Raw genomic sequence first — 25,832 nt, 5'->3', positions numbered from 1 at the left:
AGTTGTGCAAGTTATTGGTGAGATCACATTCAGAGTACTGTATAGTGTTTTGGTCTCCTTATTTAAGTAAGGATGTAATTGTTTTGAGAGCTGTACAAACAAGGTTCACTCAATTGATCCTGGGTGAAGGGATTGTCTTATGTGACAAGCTGAGCCTGCATCCATTGGAGGTGATCTTACTAAGCCAATGAACTTGCAATAATAGCTCTCTTCTTATCCAGTGGAGAGAAAACTTCCTGCAAAGCTTTACCTTCCCCAATTGAAGGGTGCTTGGAACACCTGCTAATGGCTAGATGCAATGTTAGTCCTCAGATGGCCCTGTGAGGTCCAAATCTCATTGTTCAATGACTGAAGAAGACCCTCTGGGCAGTCGGTACCATTCATCCTTTTGCCATCTGCTGCTACTCCCTCATTCACTGTGGATTTTTGGTACCAAGGCAGGAAGCTCGAGTCAGGAAATTTCCTGACTGGACTACCTGCCTCCAATTAAAGGGCCTCCTTGCACCCATTTTGGCACAGGGAGGCTGGGGCAAGATGGAGCCCAGGAAGCAGATGGTTGGCCGCCCCAGGAGCAGCAAAATGCTGAGGCAAGCTAATTAGATGGCCCCCCCCTCATTTCTCTGGGACTTTCTCCGAGTTGTTTGAGAAGCTGTTAGTCCCTACTAGCCTCGCCCTTCACTCACTGACCCCCATTCACTCCCTCACCATGCCAACTCAATCCTCCCAGTCACATCCCCATGTCCCCTCCCATACCCTCATGCCTCTTCCATAGCCACTCACCCAGTATTCACAATGGGTGCACTTCAGGAGCCATGTGGATATGAACATAACTTCTAACAATCTAATAGGGCTCTGACTCATGCACATTTGATACTGAAGATATACACCCAATCATAAAAGGCAAAGATTTTGAATCCCCTCAACTACTCAACCTGTTATAAAAAATAAATTTATATTCAATAATATCAAAGACAGCTAATCCTTTAACAGCCTCTCTAAACTGTCAATCAAAATGTGAGTTTAATGTCCCCTGCCCTTGCTAAGATCAGTGCTTTTGTAACATTTGAAACTCAAAAGCATTCACTACCATTTCAGCTATAAAAACAACCCTTGGGAAATGTCAACAAAGAAATCTGTTGAGACTATATTTTTTCCTAACCTACATCAGATGGCCTGTCAGTCAAAGCAGCCATATATTTGGTGGTTTTTCAACTCTAACTGACAGTTTCAGTCTGCTTTTCATCCTTCATAAAGGGTGCGGATTTCAGATCATGGCAATTAAGCGGACCTTATCCAATCTTGAAGAGCATGTCTCTTTACTCACCCAGGGCTTGCACCAGTGCAAAGAAACACTTCAGTGCGCCCTAGTCCTCGAGTAGCCTCAGGATCAGAAACTGGTGAGCACACCACTCTCTCAGAGCCACAGCAGGTGGAGGCAGGGATCTCCCAACGTGCTGGCACACAGCGGATTGCTGGAGGCCAGGAATCTTCTGAGTCCCAGTCAGATAACGAGCCTCTGAACTCAGCCATGCCTCAGTTGCTGGAGGGCCTGGAGGCAAAATCAGGAAGGGATGCCTGGTACACTCCTCAGATTGAAAGGTTGTATGGAGTAGTCTGCCTGCCTTCTGTCTGAGGTGATTGTGCTGACACCCCAACACAGTGAGGTCAACGCAGTGAGGGTGGTGGCCATTGTGGAGACCTTGGCATGAGACTCTTGTCCGGCACTGCTGTATTGACACTGAACTTCTGATGACACTGAACATCAAGAGTACAGCTCATAAAGGATGGCATAACATCCACAAACGTGAAGCTTACCCCACTGCATAACCATGATATGACCATAGTCATTAAGAGCGTGAACTGCAATCAGCCAGACAGGGGCCAGACCTTCACAGAAGCTCTTTGACGATCCATGCACTGTCCCCAATGCAAGTCATCATCATCCTCCTCATGTGACATAGCGATTATGGGCAACAGCTATGTCTCCATGACAGGAGCCTTATCACAGAGAGCGTGTGTTGCCATCAGTCGGATGGGAAAGCAATGCTGACAGAAGCCACATGAAGATAATGGGATGTTCTCACTGGATGTCCTCATCATTCTTCATGAATCTAATGGCAATGACCGCCTCTTGATCGCCAAAGAGCGTGATTGTCAACTCTGTCAGGGGATATAGTTACTTGCCCAGTCAACCAATGATACAGGCACACCATGGCAGTCAGCGATTTTGGAAGTCAGGGCACCAAGGGTTAAATGCTGATTAACAATCAGTTGCACTCACACACATAGTGGACATATTTTCATGACTAGTTAGACTCCAGGCATGTTAATTGAGGTACAGCAGAATGGTCTCAATGGGGTAATGATCACTGACATGTTTTTCCATGCTGTTGTTAACATACCCACCAGAAGCCCCTCCTTCCCCTAGATTTGAGTAGATCTGTCAGTCCGTGATGATTGCTAACCCACCCACCACAATGCTCCAGGCTTCCCTTCCTTCTGTGTGGTCCTTCCAAGAATTTCCATGGCCCAGCAGCAAAAGGCAACTTCAAGAATGGTGCTTTCCACATTTAACAGTCTTTCCCCTAATCTGCTCCGCTTCAACCCACCCCGTGCACCCAGTCTCCTCGGAGTCAAGCACCAAATCTCCCCTGATTCTACCCTCCCCCTACCCCGCTCAATCTCCCTGAGTTAAGTACCAAATCTCTCCCGTGTCAAGCCCCTGGTCAGCACCGACTAAGCTTGGCATAGCTTGGCATTTTCCACCAGTAGCCTGGATTCTCTCATCTGTATCCACCAACTAGTGCCCTGGTAGCCTGGAGTCTTCCCCTGGTGTCCTGGAGTCTTCTCCCTGGTATCTTGGAGTCTTTGCCCCGGTATCTGGGATCCTGCCCAATGCTAAAAGGGGCAGAAAAAAACCCACCCTGTCAAAAGATTAAGAGTGTGTGTTTGGATTATATTTTTATTGCACCATCTCAAGTATTCTTTATGTCAAATATACCATGTGGAATTGTATATTGTTTGTGTATTTTTCAAGGGTCAGTTGAGTGTAAATGCACTCCACTTCATGCTAATGATTGCCATGGGGCGACATGATGGCACAGTGGTTAGCACTGCTGCCTCACAGCGCCAGGGACATGGGTTCAATTCCGGCCTTGGGTCACTGTCTGTGTGGAGTTTGCACGTTCTTCCCATGTCTGTGTGGGTTTCCTCCGGGTGCTCCGGTTTCCTCCCACACTCCAAAGATGTGCGGGTTAGGTAGATTGGCTAAATCGACCCTAGTGTTGGGGGATTTGCAGCATAAATGGAGTTACGGAAATAGGGCCTGGGTGGAATAGTGATTGGTGCAGACTCGATGGGTCGAATCATCTCCTGTACCGTAGGGATTCTATGATTCTACTTAGCCTGATTGAAGGGCCTCAGGGCTCAGTGGTGCAGGGCCCTCTTCTCTGTTGTGTCAATTCCTTCTAGTTATGCACCGCGTTAGTTCCAAAATCAGGAAAGCAGCTTTGTTTAATTGATCCATTCCCACATTTTGTAACTTATTGGCAGGGTTTCTTTTTGGGATCTGGTGGAGGTGCAGAGGCAGAACTGTAACTGGGTAGTGAGGGCGCTCCCACCCCAAAACCTGTTCGCAGTGCAATCTTACGCCAGTTGGCCAATTAATGGCTGCGGATGATGCCACTGACCGCTCAGCTTCCAGAGGCAGGCCTGAAGGTGGAGACCATGTTGTCACCTGATGTGGAAGTGCTGGTGCACGATCTAAAGGGCAGCCAGTATCTGAGGCCTGGTCCAAACAGAGACACGCAAGAAACCAGCAGCCGCCAACCCCCTACGGCAGCCAGGATCCAGTGACCACTCCTCCCTCACATCCTTCCCCAGTGAGCGCCCTGCCAGGAACAAAATATCCTCAAGGGGGCCTCAACCGCAAATCACCGGATGCCTTACTCCTTTCTGGGAGCAAAAGTAACTGCATGGCTGCTCTCTGCAGCAACAGTGGCTTGTGCCCCATTGCTGTCCTCCTGCTGTGGCTGGAACCAGCTTGGCACAGCTCTTATGGAAAATTGTAAAGAGGCTGTAAAATTGAGAGCAATTGCCTCTTAATTGCTCATTTCGGGATCATGAGCGGAACCCTCACACGGTTTTGTTGTACATCGCACGGTGGCACAGTGGTTAGCACTGCTGCCTCACAGTGCCAGGGACACGGGTTCGATTCCCAGCTTGGGCCACTGTCCGTGTGGAGTCTGCACATTCTCCCCGTGTCTGTGTGCGTTTCCCCCGGGAGCTCCGGTTTCCTCTCACAATCCAAAGATGTGCCGGTTAGGTGCGTTGACCACGCTAAATTCTCCCTCAGTGTGCCCGAACACACTGGAGTGTGGGCGACTATGGGATTTTCACAGTAACTTCACTGCAGTGTTAATGTAAGCCTACTTGTGACACTTATAAATAAACTTTAAAATTGGTGTCTGCCGTAATGACACGAGGGCCTGACCTGATACCATAACTAGTGAATTTCACAGCTGTGCCCACCAACCCCCCATAAACATTGCCGTCCATTTCTGCACCTCAAAGTTTCAGCCTTCAGTTTTGAACATCATAGCGTTATGAATTAATTTGTGGTATAGAGGCACGTTTCTGAGCTTTCGTGCACTAGAGAAGTCTGCCTCGTTAAATTTAATTTCAGCTTTAATAATGAAATGTTCCTTCCCAAGTTTCGATGCACTGATTTATCACCCGCACCAGGCAGAAGGGCACATTCCCTGATCTTTAACTATTCCGTGGTGGCAGCTCATTATTTTCTTCTTCGTCAGCTGTCATCAAAGCTGCATGGCTGTTTTCAGCACGCGGAGCTCCAGGCTTCTTGTATGGCAGTCCGTGTCTCCACTTTGCAGCTGCCCATCTCATGTCCTTTGCTATAACTGGAAACCTGCACATGGTTAAGCCATCCGTGAATTCAATGCTAGAAATATCTGTCAGCAAATGCTTTCGATTTGATTTCATTGTACAAGCGCAAAAACAACCGGCATGTGATTTGTAAGAATTTTTAAAACAACATTGTTTATTCAGATTAACATAAATACAGTGCCTATGAAGTAGTGCGTTGTAGTTCCTCTGGGTGTACTTAAGAGATACATCAACATTTGAATGTAACTCTAACTCGAATGGCACTCAAGACGCTGATGAGAACTAATTACTTATTTTAATGAGCGCACATTAGGATGCAGTTACATGAATTTCCCTGGTGAAACATTCAATACAATACAATATTCTGGTTTAAAAACCTGGGACTTAGTTTTTCATCTTCACCACTTGGGTGGTGAACTCGCAAAGTGAATCATAGGAAACCTACAGTGCAGAAGGAGGCCATTCAGCCCTTCAAGTCTGCACCAACCACTATCCAATCCAGGCCTTATTCCCATAATCCCTCATATTTACCCTGCTAATCCCCGTGACACTCGGGTTAATTTAGCATGGCCAGTCAACCTAACCCGCATACCTTTGGACTGTGGGAGGAGCACCCAGAGGAAACCCACGCAGACACGGGGAGCATGTACAAACTCCACACAGACAGTGACCCAAGGTTGGAATTGAACCTGGGTCCCTGGCGCTGTGAGGCAGCAGTGCTAACCTAACAAATGGTCTGCCCTTTACAATATCCCACTGATCCTTATTTCTGTTGGAATGAATGGAAGTATAAGTGGGCACGTTCGCTAACGAGCAGTCACCTGCCAAGGGGCGAAACGGAAAATGATCCTTTTGCGTCTTATTTCCCGATGGCATGTGATAAACCTCCAACTCATAACTGATTGACCATGTTATCCATTTCTGATGTTGGCCCAGTTGTAAGTATAATAGCATTACTTCAGCTGTGTTTTAATCAGAGAATCGAATGACAGCAGTGAAAAACCATCTTCAGTTAGCAGTTTGCTGAATCAACGCCCACAACAGCTCCTTGCAACCTTCGCCAATTGACGAGAACTGACTCTGTGTCATGTGCTGCTGATAGAGTAAAGAAAGTTTATTTAACAACAGTACAGCAAGTACCTTACAATGCAGAATCATTTTTTCACAAGAACTCTATTCTGTGACCCCTGTAAACTAGACTCTTGCGACTGCCATAGGTTCCAAACAAGGTGAATTGGCTTTGTATGATCTTTGGCATGAGTAATATAGTTGCTGTCAGTGTCAGCTATGGCTAAGTGCTGGCACTGTTGCCTCTCAAGCCCCACTCCAAGGACTTGAGCACTGAACCTAGGCTGACACTTCAGTACAGAGGGAGCACTACACCACTGGATGTGCCAACTTTTGAAATAGATGTTAAACCAAAGTCCTGTCAGTCCTTTCAAGTGAATGTAAAAGATCCCATGATACCCTTTTGAAGTAGAACATGGGAGTTTCCCCTCATGTCCGGGCCAACATTTATCCCTCAGCCAATATTGCTATGAAAAACTGATTATTCAGCCATTCTCACCTTTGATAATAAAGCAAATACTCTGGATATTGTAAATCTGAAATAAAAACAGAAAATGCTGGAAGCACTGAGCAGCTCTGGCAACATCTGTGGAGAGAGAAACAGAGTTAACGATTCGAGTCCGTATGACTCTTGTGGAAGAAAATTCATATGGACTCAAAACGTTAACTGTGTTTCTCTCTCCACAGATGTTACCAGACCTGCTGAGTTGTTCCAGCATTTTCTGTTTTTATTCTCATATTGCTGTTTGTGGAGTCTTGCAGTGAAGGTCAGTTGCCTCATTTCATAGAATCCCTGCAGTGCAGAGGGAGGCCATTCGGCCCATGGAGCCAGCACCGACACCAATCCCACCCAGCCCCCATCCACGTATTTACCCTGCCAAATCCACACATCTTGGGACACTAAGCCACAATTTAGCATGGCCAATCAACCTAACCCGCACATCTTTGGACTGTGGGAGGAAACCGGGGCACCCGGAGGAAACCCACGCAGACACGGGGAGAAGGCGCAGACTCCAACAGACAGCGACCTGAGGCCGGAATTGAACCCAGGTCCCTGGCGCTGTGAGGCAGCAGTGCTAACCACTGTGCTACCGTGCCGCCCTACATACAACGATGACTACACTTCTCAAGGTACTTATGTAAAGAGCTTTGGGATATTCCCAGGTCATAAAAGACTGATGTGTTATTTCTTTTTTTACTTAAATTCTTTACAATTCTTAGAATATATTCCCACTGCAGCTTATTTGTAGTGATGTCAGAGGTTTGGGTCTTTTTGTTCACTGTGATTTTCATTGCAGTTTGTATTCTACATTTTTCTTCTGGATACTTACCCCTTCTTTCCAATTACCTTCATCCTGTCTGTGTTAACTTCTGCCCAGTGAGCTGGAAATCCTTTGTGGATTCACCAGCAGCCCTAATACCGCTGATATGTTCTCTCTGAATTTTTCAGAACCTATTGCAAAAGACATATTGAGGAAATGAAAAGCTTGTGAAAACATAGTCTCGATAACTGTAATAGTGCTGATTGAACAGTGTTAATAGAGGCTGTTGCCAGTATTTTGGGGAGTAGTGTTAGATCTAGTCACAAATCCAACCATCGAAGGGGTAGTTGACATTTCAGTTCCACAGCATAGATATGATCAAAGGTGTTCAAGTGAAAAATCCTGTCATTAAGGGCCCATATTACATCACTGAAATTTTGGCATTTGTCTTGAGCACCAGAACAGAGAGCTTATATATAAACAAATTCCACAAACATTGCCAATTTTGTAAGTCATGCAGTATCTTACAGTCATCAGTGTTTTCATGGCTGTATTAACTCACATAACTAGACTGGTTAATGCAGCTTTTAAAACAATGTATGTGAAATGTCATGCAAATACATTCAAGGGCAGCACGGTGGCACAGTGGCTCACAGCGCCAGGGACCTGCGTTCGATTCCCGACCCTGGGTCACTGACTGTGTGGAGTTTGCACGTTCTCCCCATGTCTGCGTGGGTTTCCTCCGGGTGCTCCAGTTTCCTCCCACAGTCTGAAAGACGTGCTGGTTAGGTACAGTGACCCAAACAGGCACTGGAGTGTGGCGACTAAGGGAATTTCACAGTAACTTCATTGCAGTGCCAATGTAAGGCCACTTGTGACACTCATAAATAAACTACTTTATTCATACTGCTGGCAGTAATTTCTTGTCTAACGTGGACTCTTAATCTAAAATGCAATGTACACTGCCTTTAAGAGATGTAAGGAGTGGTTCTCTTCTTGCGCAGTGACTTGAACTAGGGTATGCGGATGTAATTCAGTGACCATTTTAAAGACCATTTCTTATTTTTGTATTCCTACAATAAACTTCGACATTCATATTTACAATGGAAACTGCCCATGTAAACTTGTCAGGCTGTAATTACACCTTCACATCAGTGGAGGCTTTGCAATGTCACCAATGATGGAAGGTTGTAGTTACTTTGTAACAAATTTATATCAGCAATTTTAATTTTGAATTGGGGATAGAATTTTGTAGTGAATGAAGACATAGGAAATGTGTGTCGATATAATGTTTTAATATTTTAGAGAGTATTTGCTGCTGCATTGTGTGCACAATAAATGTTTAAAGTTTTGCTTATTGCTCACAATGCCAGGAATTTCCAATATTTTGATAGTGATTGGCTGGATTGGTTTTATACAGTTATACAATTGATACATCTTCCTTACATCAAGCCTGACAGTGGTGCAGACTGGATATTTCTCCTGATTGGAGTTAATTATGAGCCCTCTCAAATTCAGACAATAGATATTGCAGTATGTTGATTCATGCCAAGCCCTCACCACAAAGGACAATTCATCCTTACAATTCTCAACACACTAAGCCAACAGCCCCTTGTAAGATCCGTTAGAATTTATACTAATGGGATACTGAATTAGAGGCAGATGTGGACCAAGCAATCTTCTTGCATGAGCCATATAACTCCCCAAGGGGTGATGAGGAGGAGTTAGGAGGGATAATTTTATATACTTGCTCGAGATTCAAGAACAAGGTTCATAATTTGGTGCTGTCCAGTAATAAAACAACAAATAAATTAGGTAATAAAATCGAAATGTATTATTCAATGTATATACTGGTGTCAGCATTATGTACCGTGCTTCAGTGAGCCATTATTAGCTCCTCCTCACCCCGTCATTATGGGATCTTTGTAATTAAGTATATCTTAGAATCCCGACAGTGCAGAAGGAGGCCATTTGGCCCATTGAGCCTGAACCAATCACAATTCCACCCAGGCCCTATCCCCATAACCCCACATATTACCCTGCTAATCCCCCTGACACTAGGGTCAATTTAGCATGGCCAATCAACCTAACCCACACATCTTTGGACTGTGGGAAGAAACCGGAGTACCCGGAGGAAACCCACATAGACAGGAGGAGAATGTGCAAACTCCACACAGACAGTGACCCGAGGCAGCAGTGCTCATCACTGTGCCACCGTGCCACCCCATAATTATGAATAATTATCTTCTGATAATCATTGGTCACACATAAGGAATACATTTGAACAAGATCTGGGAGAGACGCTAACACCTCTTTACTTCATCTTGAGTTGAGCATTTTGTAAAAGGGTAAGAAAAATATTTGGAGAGGTAAAAAGGCCTCCGTTCTTTATCATTTGTGCAGCAAAATATGGTTCAAAGATTCCTTTAAGATACTCAGATTTTGGGAAGAATGGTTCTGAAAATGCAATGTGCTTCCAAAATTAAATCCCTATAATCAGAGATGGAAGCCATTACAAAGGACATATTGGGGGCTAAATTTAAACTTTTGGCCCCAAAATGGGCACAACAATTATCAATTTAGCAGTGCAGAGATCCTTGGGCAATTGGGCCACCACGACACTGGCCAGTGGCATTTTTTGCAGCCCCAGTGGCAATGGTCAACTGAAATGGCACAGGCCTTATTTCAGTATAATAATGAGGCTCCTGCATTAATTTTCCACTCAATTGGTAAACTTGTTTACACTAATCCGAGCTTGTGATATGCCAACTCTCTCTGGTAGCTGCAGTCCTTCAAGAGAATGCTGAACGTTATTCAATGAAAAGGCTCAAAACTTCCAAATACCTTTGTGGATTGGGAAGGAGCAGGAATGTTCCTTCTAGCTCTACAAAACAAGTGCGATCATAATTTTTCCCCACTCCCATTCACCTGCCAAGCAGACTTTCTAGTGGTCCTCAGCACATGGCACAATTGGCAAGGCCCTACAGGTATGGGGCACTTGATTGGCATCTGTGGCTCACCTATGTTATTGTAATGATGCTCCGGGACAAAATCCTTTCAGTTCCCAGCCCTGAGCGTTGCGGTCCACCATAGTTGTATACCACCAGGTTTGGGATGTTAAGAAGCTCAAGCAGTTGAAAAATACTGGTGAAAAGTAATGTTTGCATTTTTGTTCCAAATCTATCAAGGTTAAACAATGCACATCTATTCCAGTCAGATATATTCATAGGTGTATTGTTAAGAAAATAAACATCAGGTAGTTAAGATTTAATCTTCTGCTTTTTAACAGCTGTAGGTATTCAGATGAAGCTGGAGTTTTTCCAAAAGAAGTTCTGGACTGCAAGTCGACAGGTGAGCTACTTATTATATCAGTATTCATGTTCCCAATTTTACTGCAAAAGATGTTGGGTGGAATTTTATCGGCACGTCCGCCCGAGGTTCGTACGATCCCGCCCAGGACGATCGGAGAATGTTCTCCGAGCCTCGTCCGCCCCAGAATCAGGGTGGGTGTGCCGGTAAAATGGACTAGTTTTCAAATAAATTGTTACTTATATACTCTTTGTAAATTATATTATTTATAATCTTCGTAAATTACATGTTGCCTAAAATGAGGTTCCATTCGCAGCACTGTTCTTAATAGGAATGACTTTGTAATTTTCAATAAGTTCTGGACGTCATTGACGTTTTAAATCAGACTATTCGATTTCAAATTAATCACCAGGAGTACATCATGACATATAGTACAGCAAGTATATAATACTTTAAAGAATATACAGTGTAAGGTATAAAAAGAACTGCACAAATTTTACAATGTGAGACCTGAAATAGTAGAAATTGGACAATAAATTGAATACAGTATTAAACTAGGATATTGTGGGCTGAATGGCCTGGACTCTGCAGTCAGTAGTGAAAAGACAGCGCAAGCCATAACTTCCAAAAAAGCTGCTGGCAAAGATCTAACATTATCTGTGACGTGGATTTTGTCTTTCTTGGCATTAATTTAGTTTTGGCGGATAATCAAAAGGATGTCCATCAACAGTGATCATGCAAGCTAAGCAGCCATTCACAGTGAAGGATTCTCACAGAGAACAAATCTTTTACAGCCTGTTAAACATTGTGCTGGATTCGGCAGTCAGTAGCCAAACAGCAGTGCTTACTGCTGACTTCAAAGAAAGCTGCCGAACAGATCGAGCAATTTCCGTCATATGGATTTCCCCTTTCCCAACAGCAGTTTTGACCAAAATTAACCCGTCTCGCCCGCCACGGGAATCATAGCGGGTGAAACAGAAAATTCAGCAGACTTCTTAAAGGTCCATTGAGCTTGAGTGGGAATTTCCAGCCTTGGGGTACACACGGCCAGAGAATACCACTCATAATACCTGGTGCGAAGTCAAGGAAATTTCCAGGTTTCCAGTAGTGGTGATGTCAACAAGTAGGGTCAGCATTTAATCACATTGAAGTCTTCTCATAGAAAGCCAAAAAGTTAAAAGCACTGATTATCCTTCACTTTTAATATAAATGTTCAGATATCAGAGTAAATGATTAGGTTAGAATAGAAACTAAAACACGTATGTTTTGAAATATAATAAATATCTGGAACTTTTTATCACAGTAATTATGAAGTTAGTATACTGTTAACAAGCCAGGGCATGTCATTCAACAAGGTGTATTCTTGACAAGACTATTTAAAGCAAGGCTAACAGTACAAGAGTAGAAGTTCTTGTCAATTCACTGATTGCATCACCTCAACAGAGCGTTCTTTGAAGAAATGTAGAATTACTGACAAGCAACCCTACTATTACCACTGCCAAATCCAAGCAAAAGGTCAGAACATGCACAGGGGACTACAATAGAAATTGAAATTTTGGGTGGGATTTTCCAATCCTTCCCGACGGTGGAATGTTCTGGCCCTCCGTGGTGGGTTCCCTGTGACGGGACAGGGGAGCCTTGCAAAATCCCATAGACATTGGCGGGACCAGGAGATCTTGCTGGCAGCCAATGACGAGCCACCTCAGTCAGGGTACACGGTTAAAGTCCTCATTGATAGAAAACTTGAGAAATCATTTGAATTCGAATGGGTTTTCACTTCTGAAGAAAGTTGGAAAATCCCACTCATCATAAATAATCTTCAAAAAATTTGTCATTTTAAAAATCTATTTATTTTTAAATTGTAAATTAAAGAAAATTTGGCAATCCACAAATATGACATTTATTTTTCAGGGTTAGAGAGGTTGCTCAGCAGTGATTATGAATTTGGTTTGCTGGTTAAAACAAAATTACACCTCATTCCACAAGGTATAATTTTTTTCAAGGGTTCTTATAATAACACTATTGGCAAAAAAGTGAAAACTCATGCGAATTCAAATGATTTTTAAATTTATTTTTGATTTGATTTATTATTGTCACATGTATTAACATACAATGAAAAGTATTGTTTCTTACATGCTATACAAACAAAACATACCGTTCATAGACAAGGAAACGAGAGAGTGCAGAATGTAGTGTTACAGTCATAGCTAGGGTGGAAAGAAAGATCAACATAATGCAAGGTAAGTCCAATCAAAAATCTGCTGGCAGCAGGGAAGAAGCTATTCTTGAATCGGTTGGTGCATGACCTCAGACTTTTGCATCTTTTTCCTGACAGAAGAAGGTGGAAAGACAATGTCCAGGATGCGTGGGGTCCTTAGTTATGCTGGCTGCTTTGCCTAGGCAGTGGGAGGTGTAGACAGAGTCAATGGGTTGGAGGCTGGTTTGCATGATGGATTGGGCTACATTCATGACCTTTTGTAGTTCCTTGTGGTCTTGGACAGAGCAGGAGCCATACCAAGCTGTGATACAACCAGAAAGAATGCTTTCTATGGTGCATCTGTAAAAGCTGGTGAGAGTCGTAGCTGACATGCCAAATTTCCTTCGTCGTCTGAGAAAGTAGAATCGTTGAGGACTTCAACAGTGCACCCTGATTGAGATGCAGGAAATTAATGACAGAAACGTCTGGCTTTCCTTGTTTGACTACAGACATGTAGACTGCAGAAGTTGCCATCGCCTTCAGCTGAAATGAAAGTCAATGCTGACATTTTCACTATCATCACAACTGCAAAATCTGGTCCAGTAGCTTATCATGTGACAATCCAAAAAGAAGGTATAAATATCATAATAAGGTTTGATGTCTGTTTGTACCGAAATCTTTCTTTATTATAATGGGTCGTTTCTTGAGTGCTTATGGCCTCCTCCCCACCCCCCCCCCCCCCCCCCCCCCACCCGCCGACACATACAATTTTCATATCCAGATGTGGTTCTCTGGCGGAACTGCTTGCCTACACTTGTTCCAGAATGAAATAACACAACAACAAAGCCAAATTCACTCTCTTTTCCATGCGCTCTTCACTTAATGTGAACAATGCAGGTGGTCACCCCCCTTACAATAGTGCCAAAATCTCGCTTTCACTCCTCTTTCCCCGCAAATGTTGCCTAAACTGCTGAGTACTTCCAACCTTTTCTGGTTTTATTTTAGATTTCCAGTATCTGCAGAATTTTGCTTTCATCTGGTTGATATAAATGTTGTTTTAAGATGATCTACCATATGGTGTTGCAAGAACCACCAAAGGGGAAAGCAAGAAAAGATGTGGAGAGAGAAAAGCATCTAAGAAGCAGACACAGGGGCAGAGTTCTCCCATTCGGCAGGGTGGGAATACAGATACTGACAGGAAATCACACCATGGGCAAAATTTTCTCAAACAAATTCTAAGGGCAGGATTTTACAGCCTCGCTCGAGTGAAACCGGAAATTCCCACCCGAGGCCAACAGACATTTCCGTTGTCTGCCCCTCGCCCGCTCCAATTCCATAGCGGGTGGGGCAGTAGAATTCCAGTCTAAGTGTTGAACAGGTGACAAAATGGGGGGTTTTCTCACCCGTTTTTCCAGCGAGCTGAGTTTCATGAATTTATGGCACTCTGTGCTATCCAGAAGCCAGTAGAGGAAGTGGGCAGAGCCTATTCACACTGGGAAGCCTGCTGCAGACTGCTAGGGGCGCTATTGTGCATGCGCCCTGATCTCTCTGTGTACAAATGTACTGGGGTACGTACATCAGGCTCGCACCCAATTTCTCACCTCTCCCGATATTGCTGGCACCATTCTACTGGCATAATCAACCTCACTCATATTGTATGCTACTCAGCACACATCTTCTGGCCCCAACCTCATTAATTATACACCTGGGGGGTTTTGCACAACATTCCATGGTAGGCGATACACGATGGCGTGAGTGCCACCATCATACTTGGGTGCCATGCTGATAAGATGCTTAAAATCACCAAGAAAGAGGACGGACCTACGGAAAAAGAAGATGGATTTCCAGGAACACTCTGAGTCTGGAGGATGGACCTCCTCATGACAGAGAATCTGTAAGATCCACCTTTCGATATTCCCCGGATCCACTGATGTGGTGTTCTAGGATCCAGGGTAGCTGAAGGCCTCCATCCCGAACTCTGGGTGCAGCCCCAGGCATTGTTCAGGTGAGTCCCAATGTCTGCACCCCATGTTGCTCCAGATGTGTTCTGACCGGTGTGTTTTCTCACTGTCATCATCAAGAATCAGGAGTGCGGGTAAGATTCCAGTTGGGCCTTCATCCGCATCCCATTAGCAGGATGCAAATTATGCTGGCCTCCAACGGGTTTTCCCAATCTGCCATAGCGGGCACCAGTGGAAGATCCCACAGGAAATTCACACCAGCGGGAAATCGATTTTTGGACTGCCACCAAATTCTTTCCCCCCAACCAGTGCACCATTGAACCCACCAGCGGAGGCATGGGAGAATTCTACAGCACATCTTATAGGGAGTACAGTGATCTTTAGCCTCGTTCTACCTCTTCTTCCCAGAGCTGGGGTTTAATATCCTCCAGGCACATTTTAAAAGCGATGCTACCAAGTGCATCTGTAATCTGTTCTACACGGGTTAGGGAACATGTTACTAATTTTCAATTTTCTCAAAACACACAATCCTAACCTAAAACCGCACACTCTTCACTTTCTATTACACTCATCGTCCTTTTTCTAAAAAATCGAAACCTTAGCTGCACTCCTGGCATGAACAGAAAATGCTTTTATAACTCAATTTTCGGAACTGTATAAACATACTAATCTCTGGGATGTCCATCTCAAAATGTTAGACTGAGATTGCTAGTGGAGCCCCTCAGTCACACATATCTTGGGACTTGCTGCTGGTAGCAGCATCTATGCTTCGATATTTCAACCACTTATCCTCCAGCAGAATTGTAGATCGAGTTTGTGCTGGGACTGCAAAAAGGTAATTTTGGGTTTATTTGCCGATTACCTTCAGTCTGTATTCTCTGGTTAGTGAGCCATAAGAAATAGGAGCAGGAGTAGGCCATCTAGCCCCTCGAGCCTGCCCCGCCATTCAACAAGATCATGGCTGATCTGAAGCGAATCAGTTCCACTTACCCGCCTGCTCCCCATATCCCTTAATTCCCTTATCGATCAGAAATCTATCTACCCGTGATTTAAACATATTCAACGAGGTAGCCTCCACCACTTCAATGGGCAGAGAATTCCAGAGATTCACTACCCTCTGAGAGAAGAAGTTCCCCCTCAACTCTGTTCTGAACCGGCCCCCACTTATTTTGAGGCTGTGCCCTCTAGTTCTGGTTTCCCTTCTAAGTGGAAAGAATCTCTCCACCTCTACCCTATCCAGCCCCTTCATTATCTTATAGGTCTCTATAAGATCACCCCTCAGCCTTCTAAACTCCAACGAGTACAGACCCAATCTGTTCAATCTCTCCTCATAAGCTACACCCCTCATCTCCGGTATCAACCTTCTCTGCACTCCCTCCAAGGCCAATATATCCTTTTGCAAATAAGGGGACCAAAACTGCACACAGTACTCCAGTTGCGGCCTCACCAGTGCCTTGTATAGTTGCAGCAAGACCTCCCTGCTTTTATATTCCATCCCCTTCGCGATAAAGGCCAACATTCCATTCGCCTTCTTGATCACCTGCTGCACCTGCAGACTGAGTTTTTGCGATTCGTGCACAAGGACCCCCAGGTCCCTCTGCACAGTAGCATGATGTAATTTTTCTCCATTTAAATAATATTCCAATTTACTATTATTTCTTCCAAAGTGGATAACCTCACACTTGCCAACGTTATATTCCACCTGCCAGATCCTCGCCCAGTCGCTCAGCCTATCCAAATCTCTCTGCAGACTTTCCGCGGCCTCCACGCAATTCGCTTTCCCGCTCATCTTCATGTCATCAGCAAACTTTGATACCCTACACTCAGTCCCCTCCTCCAGATCATCTATGTAAATGGCAAACAGTTGAGGCCCCAGCACCGATCCCTGCGGCACGCCACTGGTCACCAACTGCCAACCAGAAAAGCACCCATTTATTCCAACTCTCTGCTTCCTGTTGGATAGCCAATCCCCAATCCACGCCAACACCGTACCCCCAACTCCATGTACCCCAATCTTCTGCAGTAACCTTTTGTGAGGCACCTTATCGAATGCCTTCTGGAAATCTAAAAACACCACATCCACCGGTTCCCCTCTGTCAACCGCACTAGTCACATCTTCATAAAAATCCAGTAAATTCGTCAAACATGACTTTCCCTTCATGAATCCATGCTGCGTCTGCTTGATCGAACCATTCTTATCCAGGTGCTCTGCTATTTCCTCTTTAATGATGGACTCCAGCATCTTCCCAACTACGGACGTTAAGCTAACCAGCCTGTAGTTACCTGCCTTTTGTCTACTTCCTTTTTTAAACAGCGGCGTAACAGTAGCTGTTTTCCAATCAGCCGGCACTACCCCAGAGTCCAGCGAATTTTGATAAATAACTACTAACGCATCTGCTATTACCTCAGCCATTTCTTTCAGTACCCTGGGATGCATTCCATCCGGGCCCGGGGACTTGTCTACCTTCAATCCCATTAGTCTACCAAGCACTACCTCTTTAGTAACAGTAATTGTATTAAGGACCTCACCTCCCACCAACTCTCGATCTCTAATATTCGGTAAACTATTTGTGTCTTCCACCGTGAAGGCCGACACAAAGAACTTATTTAAAGTCTCAGCCATTTCCTCGTTTTCCACTATTAAATCCCCCCTCTCATCCTCCAAGGGTCCAACATTCACTCTAGCCACTCTATTCCTTTTTATATATTTGTAAAAACTTTTACGATCATTTTTTATATTTTGAGCGAGTTCAGTTTCATAATCTATCTTTCCTTAATCGCTTTCTTAGTCATTCTTTGTTGTTTTTTAAAGCTTTCCCAATTCACTAATTCTCCACTATTTTTGGCCACTCTGTACACATCTGTTTTTATTTTAATACTCTCCTTTATTTCCTTTGTTATCCACGTCTGGTTATCCCTTTTCTTACAGTCTTTCTTTATCACCGGAATATATTTTTGCTGAGTACTTTAAAAAATCTCCTTAAAAATCCTCCACTGTTCCTTAGCTGTCCTACCTACCAGTTTGCTCTCCCAGCCTACATTAGCCAATTCCGCCCTCATCCTATCGTACTCCCCTCTGTTCAAGCAGAGGACACTGGTTTGGGACCCTACTTTCTCACCCTCCATCTGTATCAGAAATTCAACCATATTATGATCACTCAACCCAAGAGGATCCCTCACAAGAAGATCCTTAATTCTACCTGTCTCATTACACAGTACCAGATCTAAGATAACTCGCTCTCTCATAGGTGCTGTAACATACTGTTCAATGAAACTATCCCGACAGCATTCTAAGAACTCTTCCTCAAGCCCTCCATGTCCAATTTGAGTCGACCAATCAATATGCAGGTTAAAATCCCCCATGATTATTGCCGTTCCATTTTTGCATGCATCCATTATTTGCTTGTTTATAGGCCTCCCCACCTCTGAGTTATTATTTGGGGGCCTATAGACCATGCCTACCAGTGTCCTTTTCCCCCTACTATTCCTTATCTCCACCCACAATGATTCCACGTTTTGCTCCTTAGAGCCTATGTCGTCTCTCACTACCGTCCTGATATCCTTTATTAACAGAGCTACCCCACCTCCTTTTTCTACTTGTCTATCCTTCCTAAATGTCTGATACCCCTGGATATTCAGTTCCCAGTCCCATCTGCCACCAGAATTTCTTCTTAGTTAATCAATATCCTTCATGATTTTCCACTCCTCTTATTAAATCTATCCTTAATTTTCTCTGCTGTAAGGAGAATAATCCCAGTTTAGCTCAGTTGACTGGATGGCGGGTTAGTGATGCCAGCATCACGGGTTCAATTCATGTACCGATTGAGGTTATTCATGAAGGCCCTGCCTTCTCAACCTTGCCCCTTGCCTGAGGGGTGGAGAGCTCAGGTTAAATCACCACCAGTCAGCTCTTCCTCCTCAAAGCTCCAGCTTGCCTGGAAGTACTTGTGTTGACTTGTGAAGTACTTCTCTTGGAACTCTCCACAGGATCTGCATCTTATGTTCACAGCCCCTGATGCCGGTCAGCCAGGCAACGGTTAATGATAGTCAGCAGGGTGATAGTCAAAGGGGGATCATGCCTTATATATTTGATTGAATTTTTCAAGGAGGTGACTTGGTGTGTAGATGAGAGTAGTGCAGTTGATGTAGTTTACATGGACTTCAGTAAGGCTTTTGACAAGATCCCACATGGAAGGCTGATGAAGAAGGTTAAAGCCCACGGAATGCAAGGCAATTTGGCAAACTGGATCCAAAATTGTCTTAGCGGCAGGAGGCGGAGGATGATGGACAAAGGTTGTTTTTGTGACTGGAAGCCTGTGTCCAGTGGTGTTCCATAGGGATTGGTGCTGGGGTCCCTTATTATTTGTAATGTGCATGAATGATCTGGATGTGAGTGTAGGAGGTTTGATAATTAAGTTCACAAATGACACAAAAATTTATCATGTGGTAAAAAGTGAGGAGCAAGCCTTAGATTATAGGACAATATAGATGAGCTGGTTAGATGGGCAGAACAGTGGCAAATGGAATTTAACCCTGAAAAGTGCGAGCTAATGCATTTTGGGAGGACTAACAAGACAATGGAATAGACAATGAATGGTTGGACCCTCAGAAGTACAGAGGATCAGAGGAACCTTGGTGTGTATGTCCATAGATCTCTGAAGACAGTCGAACAGTAGATAAGGTGGTTAAGAAAGCTAATGGGATTTATTAGCTTTGTTAACCCAACATTGAAGAATAGAGCAGGGAGATTATGGTGGAGCTGTATGAAATGTTAGTTAGGCCACAGCTGGAGTACTGTGTGCAGTTCTGGTCGCACACTATAGGAAAGAGGTGATTGCATTTGTGAAGGTGCAGGAGAAATTCACCAGGACGTTGTCTGGGCTAGACCATTTCAACTATCAAGAGAGACTGGATAGACTGGAGTTTCTTTCCTTGGAGCAGAGAAGGTTGAAGGCGAACCTGATTGAGGTGTATAAAATTATATGGGGCATAGATAGGGTGGATAGGAAGGAACCTTTCCCCTTAGCAGAGGGGTCAATAAACAGGGGACATGGATTTAAGTTAAGGGGCAGGAGTTTTATAGGAGATGGGAGGAAAAACTTTTTTATCCAGAGGGTGCTGGGAATCTGGAACTCACTGCCTGAAAGGATAATAGAGGTTGGAACCCTCATAACATTTAAGAAGTATTTAGATGAGCAGTTGAAACGCCATAACGTACAAGACTACAGACCAAGTGCTGGAAAATGGGATTAGATTAGATAGGTGTTTTATGGCTGGTGCAGACACGATGGGCCAAAAGACCTATTTCCATGATTATGAGGTGCCAGGAACATTGTGCATGCACACATAGCTCACACCGCTTTTGCCAACACATGAACAGTTCCTCATGTACATCATGTATATCCTCATGTATGGTCAGTATATGACTGTGATGTACCTTGCGTGCTTTTCCTGGTGCAACTGCAGTCATCTGTGGGTTATAGTATTCCCAGATCTGCTTTCAAGCTTTGAATGCATTGTTGCACCTATACAGCTCAATTTCCGAATAACATACGTCATATTTTCTAAATCGTTCATTAGGAAAATATTGACTCAACCAGACTTTCTATTGCTTACTGGCCCACTGACATCTACAAGTGTTTGACAGATCCTTTACATGAACATATGAAATAAGAGCAGGAGAAGGCCATTCGGTCCCTCAAGTATGCATATTTCAAATTCCACATTCCCATCTACCCTGATAACCTATGATTCTCTTGCGTAACAACAATCTATCTACTTCCGCCTTAAAAATATTCAAAGACCCTACCTCCACCACCTTCTGAGGCCAAGAGTTCCAAAGTTGCACAACCCTCTGAAAGAAAAAAAATTCTCCTCATCTCCGTCCTAAAGAGCAACCCCTAACTTTAAAACAGTGCCCCTAGTTCCAGACTCACCCACAAGAGGAAACACCCTTTCTGTGGCTACCTTGTCAATACTGTTCAGGATCTTATATACTTCAATCATATCACCCCTCACTCTCCTAACTCCAGTGGAAACAAACCCAGTCTGGTTAACTTTTCCTCCTTAGACAACCCACTCAATCCAGGGATCAATCTAGTAAACCTCCTCTGAACTGCCTCCAATGCATTTACACCCTTCCTTAAATATGGAGACTAAAACTACACACAATATTCAAGATGTCGACTGGAATTCTCTGACCGTTCACACCGGCGGAATTCCCCAGGCCTGCTGGCAGTGCACCCCCACCCGCAGGTTTCCCGCCAGCATGGGGTGACGTCAGTGGGAATTCCCATTGACAGCAGAAGGAACAGAGAATCGCGCCACTAGCAAACAATTCACCACCTCCCATCGGCAGAAAACATGGGGCTGGGAGGCCGGAGAATCTCACACATGATCTCACCAATGTCCTGTATTACTGAAGCATAACATTTTTACTTTTATGTTTGTAACGATTTTAATCAGGCAATTGAGGTTGGCCTGCTTGAATATGAAGTCCCTAATTAAGAGCCAAATTGATGTTTCAATCAGAGAGCCCCATGCAGTGTACTTAAACAGGAGTGCCCGTTCCTCTGGCACTCCAGATGGAGACGGCAGACTGAGAGTACTTTGTATAGAGTTGTTGGATCTTGTAAATAAAGGAATTTTGGTGAAGGCACTTCCGCCCCCGAGGACTTATTACAATGTTCAATTCCTTTCAGATAAAAGGACAGCTTTCCATTAGCCTTCTTAATTATTTGCTGTTTCTGCATACTAATCTTTTATAACTCATGCATTGGAGCACCTCAGAATCCTGCAGCCATTCTCCACCCGTTATGTGCCCCCCTCCACCTTCAAACCTGGTATCGGGGGAGCATACAATCTAACCCATTAATTATGCTTCTCTCTCCACAGATGCTGCAAGTTCTATTGATTATTTCCAGCATTTTCTGTTTGTATAAAAACAGCTTATGTATATTACAAAATTGAAGCTCTTGTGCTGCAGACAACCAATTCATAACTTACATTAGAAAAAACAATTTCATGTGGGATTTTGCCAATATTTTTCCTTGCTGCATTCTTAATGCTTTACAAATATATAAAATGTGATGCAATGTGTGGGGGGTTTTGTATATACTGTATGTTCTTGGTGCTTACAGTATTGTCATTTATTGCAGTGTGCTTCTCTGGATGGAAGGTGCACAATAAGCTGTGACGATGAGGTAAGTATACTTGTTGGTTTTGCTAACCTATACTTAAAATATATGAGCCTAGAAATTGTATTTTACGGCACCAGTTTTGCAGACGTATGGCTCAGCACTACTATCCTAATGAGGCCAGCAGAGCAGTGGTCCTGTAGTTTGCCTTATTGGATCTGAACCTCTTGCATTTAATCTCAGGCAAGGTCCAATTTCTAGGCTATGATTTTCGCCACTATTTTGGAAAATGCATTGTTTATGTGCTAACATATATTTTAACCATATTTATAAATTACATATTAAGCTGTTGATACAACTCTTGGCAACAGAATAACTGTTTGAATATTTTATATTCCCAGATAATAAATTGTTACCTCATCGATAACAATGGATTTATTTTGGTATCTGAAAATTATGATGAGGTAAGTCTTCACAACAGACAACAGCAAGCAAAACTTTTGAGATGAATCGGTTTCATGAGCATTTCTGCATCCATTTGTTACATGGTATTTGATTAAATTAACTGAGAATAAGTAGGTGAGGGGCTGGGCAAGTTTCAAAGTCACCCAACATCATTAGTTTGAGGATTGGGCACAATCTTACCCGCTGTTCACGTCACGCTCCCACTGCAGTGAAGTCGGAGAATTTTCAGCCAACCAAATCTCCGTTCACTGCAGCGGGATGGGAAAATCCCATCGGCGTGAACGGCCGTAACCTTCCAGCTGAGGACTTCGTTTTGCATCCCGCCAGCCAACCGCTCATCCACAATGGATAGAGACAGCAGGTTAGCTTTGAGCAGCTCAAAATCGTACAGCATGGATGAACAGAACGGTGGCACAGTGGTTAGCACTGCCACCTCACAACGCCAGCGACCTGGGTTTGATTCCCAGCTGTCTGTACAAAGTCTGCACGTTCTCTCCGTGTCTGCGTGGGTTTCTTCCGGATGCTCCAGTTTCCTCCCACAGTCCAAAAGACGAGCTGGTTTGGTGCATTGGCCATGCTAAATTCTCCCTCAGTGTACCTGAACAGGCGCCGGAGTGTGGTGACGAGAGGATGTTCACAGTAGCTTCACTGCAGTGTTAATGTAAGTCTACATGTGACACTAATAAATAAACTTAACCTTAAACCTGTCAGTGATGGGTTAAAATGACATTAGGGTCCTAAATATGATCTAATTTGCATATTACTGAGGCTGCAGCCTGAGTTGGGCAGATATAGAAATCATAGAAACCCTACAGTACAGAAAGAGGCCATTCAGCCCATTGAGTCTGCACCGACCACAATCCCACCCAGGCCCTACCCCCATATCCCTACATATTTTACCCACTAATCCCTCTAACCTATGCACCTCAGGACACTAAGGGGCAATTTTAGCATGGCCAATCAACCTAACCCGCACATCTTTGGACTGTGGGAGGAAACCGGAGCACCCGGAGGAAACCCACGCAGACACGAGGAGAATGTGCAAACTCCACACAGACAGTGACCCGAGCCGGGAACCGAACCCAGGTCCCTGGAGCTGTGAAGCAGCAGTGCTAACCACTGTGCTACCGTGCCGCCCCTATATTGGCCACCTGAAAAAAAGGCCCAGGTAAGATGGTGGTTGTCATGAATTAAAATATTTTGCCTACCAGGCAGGTTGGGTTAATTTTCCCTCAACAGTTAAAAACACTGACACAAAGGTCTTTGCAGATGAAGTTTACTCATTTGTTCATGAAATATAACAGTAAATAAATCGCTCTTCGTTAAAAAAGTGTTCCATTTTAATTATCAAGTGCTATCGTAATAAAGAGTATGATCTCAAATATGATTTTAATGAAGTTGCCTTATGTTCAAATTCCAATTAGTTACAAAATCAAAGTAACAAAAACCAAAGGGCTCGATCTTACCAGCCGTTCACGCCACGCTCCCTCTGCAGTGAGGTTGGAGAATTTGGCAGCCAGCCAAGTCTCCGTTCACTTCTGGCAGGAAGGGAAAATCCCACCGGCGTGAACGATAGTAAGGTTCCGGCCAAAATGTTTATTTGCATTTTACAGCATTCGATGACTCGGAATAAACCAAGAGTATGTTGAGATTTGCAAATCAGCAAATGTTGGCTATTTCCTTTTTGCGGTTTAAATTGTGGTTTTAATCTATTATGATTTCTGATGTAATTATAATCTAATGTTGAACTGTGTGTGCACAGACATCTTTCTGAATGAAGTAACAGAGTGTGACAGTTGTTCAGATGTTTCCAATACAAAATTATTAAACAATGTATGCAGTTCACATTCCTAATTAAAATATTTCCAAATGTCTTGTCATTTCATATCTAAGTTGTTAAAGTAATGACATTGGTTTAGGCAAGATTCATCTATTGCTGTATTAACCCTAAAATACCATCCTCTCGTTAGTGCTCTTGTCTAAGTTTATGACATGAAGCTGATTGAATAGCAAATGAGTGATGAAGAACTTACAATATCTGCCACATCATATAATTAACCAGGACATATCCTACTTCCACTCGCAGCTTTTGGAGTGCAAGTTGATTGCACAACATATTTCGCAATAATATAAAAGCAGTCGAATAGGTTTGTCCTGTCATGTCTGCAACTCTTGGCCACACAAATACAGCCTGGGCTTCTGCCAATCCAGCTCCCCTCATTCCCACCACGCTCTCCAACCTCACTCAGTCAGTTCTCCCTCAGGACTCTACCTTCCTCTACTCAGGGGCCTGTCAGGAAGCTGCTATTGCAGAAGCCTGAAGCCAGCTGGCTGGGCTGGGACATTCGCTTTCTGCCCACAGCCCACAAGCAATGATGCAAGTGAAGGCCGATTCTCAAAGTGGACTCTGCCTTGCTGGTGGGATTACTGGGAGGCCACTGGTGCATTCTCTTCCAGATTGGGAGAAAATCCACCCCATATTGTCTCATGCACAATTGGTTCCTCGATACCCCCCCACTAGTAAGTTTGTTTCCCCCATATATAGGGCCCACTCAATCTGTTCTTATTCCCCCTATAAACCCAGTCTTGCTGCATTCTCCACCTGCATTTGATTCCCCAGCTCCCCCACTCTATCTGCCTTAATCCTGCGCCGCTGGATTTACACAACCCACTTTCTTTTGAAGTGCACATAATGCTTCTTGTTTTGAAAAGGACAATATAGTGCCTTTCAGAATGCCACAAGGCACTTTGCAGCCCAAAATTCCTTTTCCAATCAAAATCACTGTTGTTATGTGAGAACTGCAGAACTAATTTTTGCACTGTAATAGGATATTGACCGCATTCTCTGCTTTAATGAGGTTGATCAAAGAACGAACATTGGCCAGACCCAGTCATCAAGGGATCATTCCAATCCCCTCTATCGAACATGGCCTTTCTCTTCTCCAACTCCCAGTTTCTGACCCGGAGCCCATCCCCTCCCCTCCCCTCCACAAGCCCTCATGTCTTCACTTCTCCCCATTCTCATGCCCTCTCTTCCCCCACTACGATGGCCAACTCTCTCCCCCCCCCAAACTTCCTGATTAGCAGGGGTCCCGAAAGGAGCCAGTGGCTTCAGCACCACTAACCACGCCCCTCCCCAACCCCCCATCACCACCACCATGCACATCAACTAGGCTGATCATTTTCCACACAATAAACAAAGACAGGGAAGAATAATGGGCAGGAATTCTCCAGCCTTCACGCAACGGGAACTTCCGGTCCCGCTGCCAACGGCACACCCCTGCCACGGGTTACCCAGCGGCGTGGGGTGGAATCAATGGGACATCCCATTGACAGTGGCAAGACCAGAAGATCCCCCTGCCAGTGTATGCATGCTGCTCCCACCACCAAGAAACACACGGCTGGGAGGCCAGAGAGTCCCACCCATGATGTCCTGCCATTAGGTTCGACAGAGCCTCTTCACTCCCGGTGTTGCTGGAGTGTTTGAAAATTTTCAGTCTCTCTTACAGTCACATCGAAAGAACCTTAA

The 25,832-nt window shown here is 44.2% G+C and overlaps 1 protein-coding gene across 1 annotated transcript in view; it reads left to right on the top strand.

Moving 5' to 3' along the window:
- cacna2d3a (calcium channel, voltage-dependent, alpha 2/delta subunit 3a) overlaps positions 1-25,832 on the top strand; it is an 838,535-nt gene that overhangs the window by 585,801 nt on the left and 226,902 nt on the right. The window contains exons 16-18 of the mRNA XM_078210160.1: positions 10,531-10,586; positions 21,860-21,904; positions 22,240-22,302. Of these exons, the coding sequence (XP_078066286.1) occupies positions 10,531-10,586; positions 21,860-21,904; positions 22,240-22,302 (164 nt within the window). The remainder of the gene's footprint in view (positions 1-10,530; positions 10,587-21,859; positions 21,905-22,239; positions 22,303-25,832) is intronic.

The sequence above is a fragment of the Mustelus asterias genome, chromosome 3 (assembly GCF_964213995.1).
Source record: "Mustelus asterias chromosome 3, sMusAst1.hap1.1, whole genome shotgun sequence".
In the NCBI taxonomy this organism is placed as follows: domain Eukaryota; kingdom Metazoa; phylum Chordata; class Chondrichthyes; order Carcharhiniformes; family Triakidae; genus Mustelus; species Mustelus asterias.
Note: the sequence above shows the minus strand (reverse complement) of the source record. Positions and strands in the feature narration are given on the sequence as shown.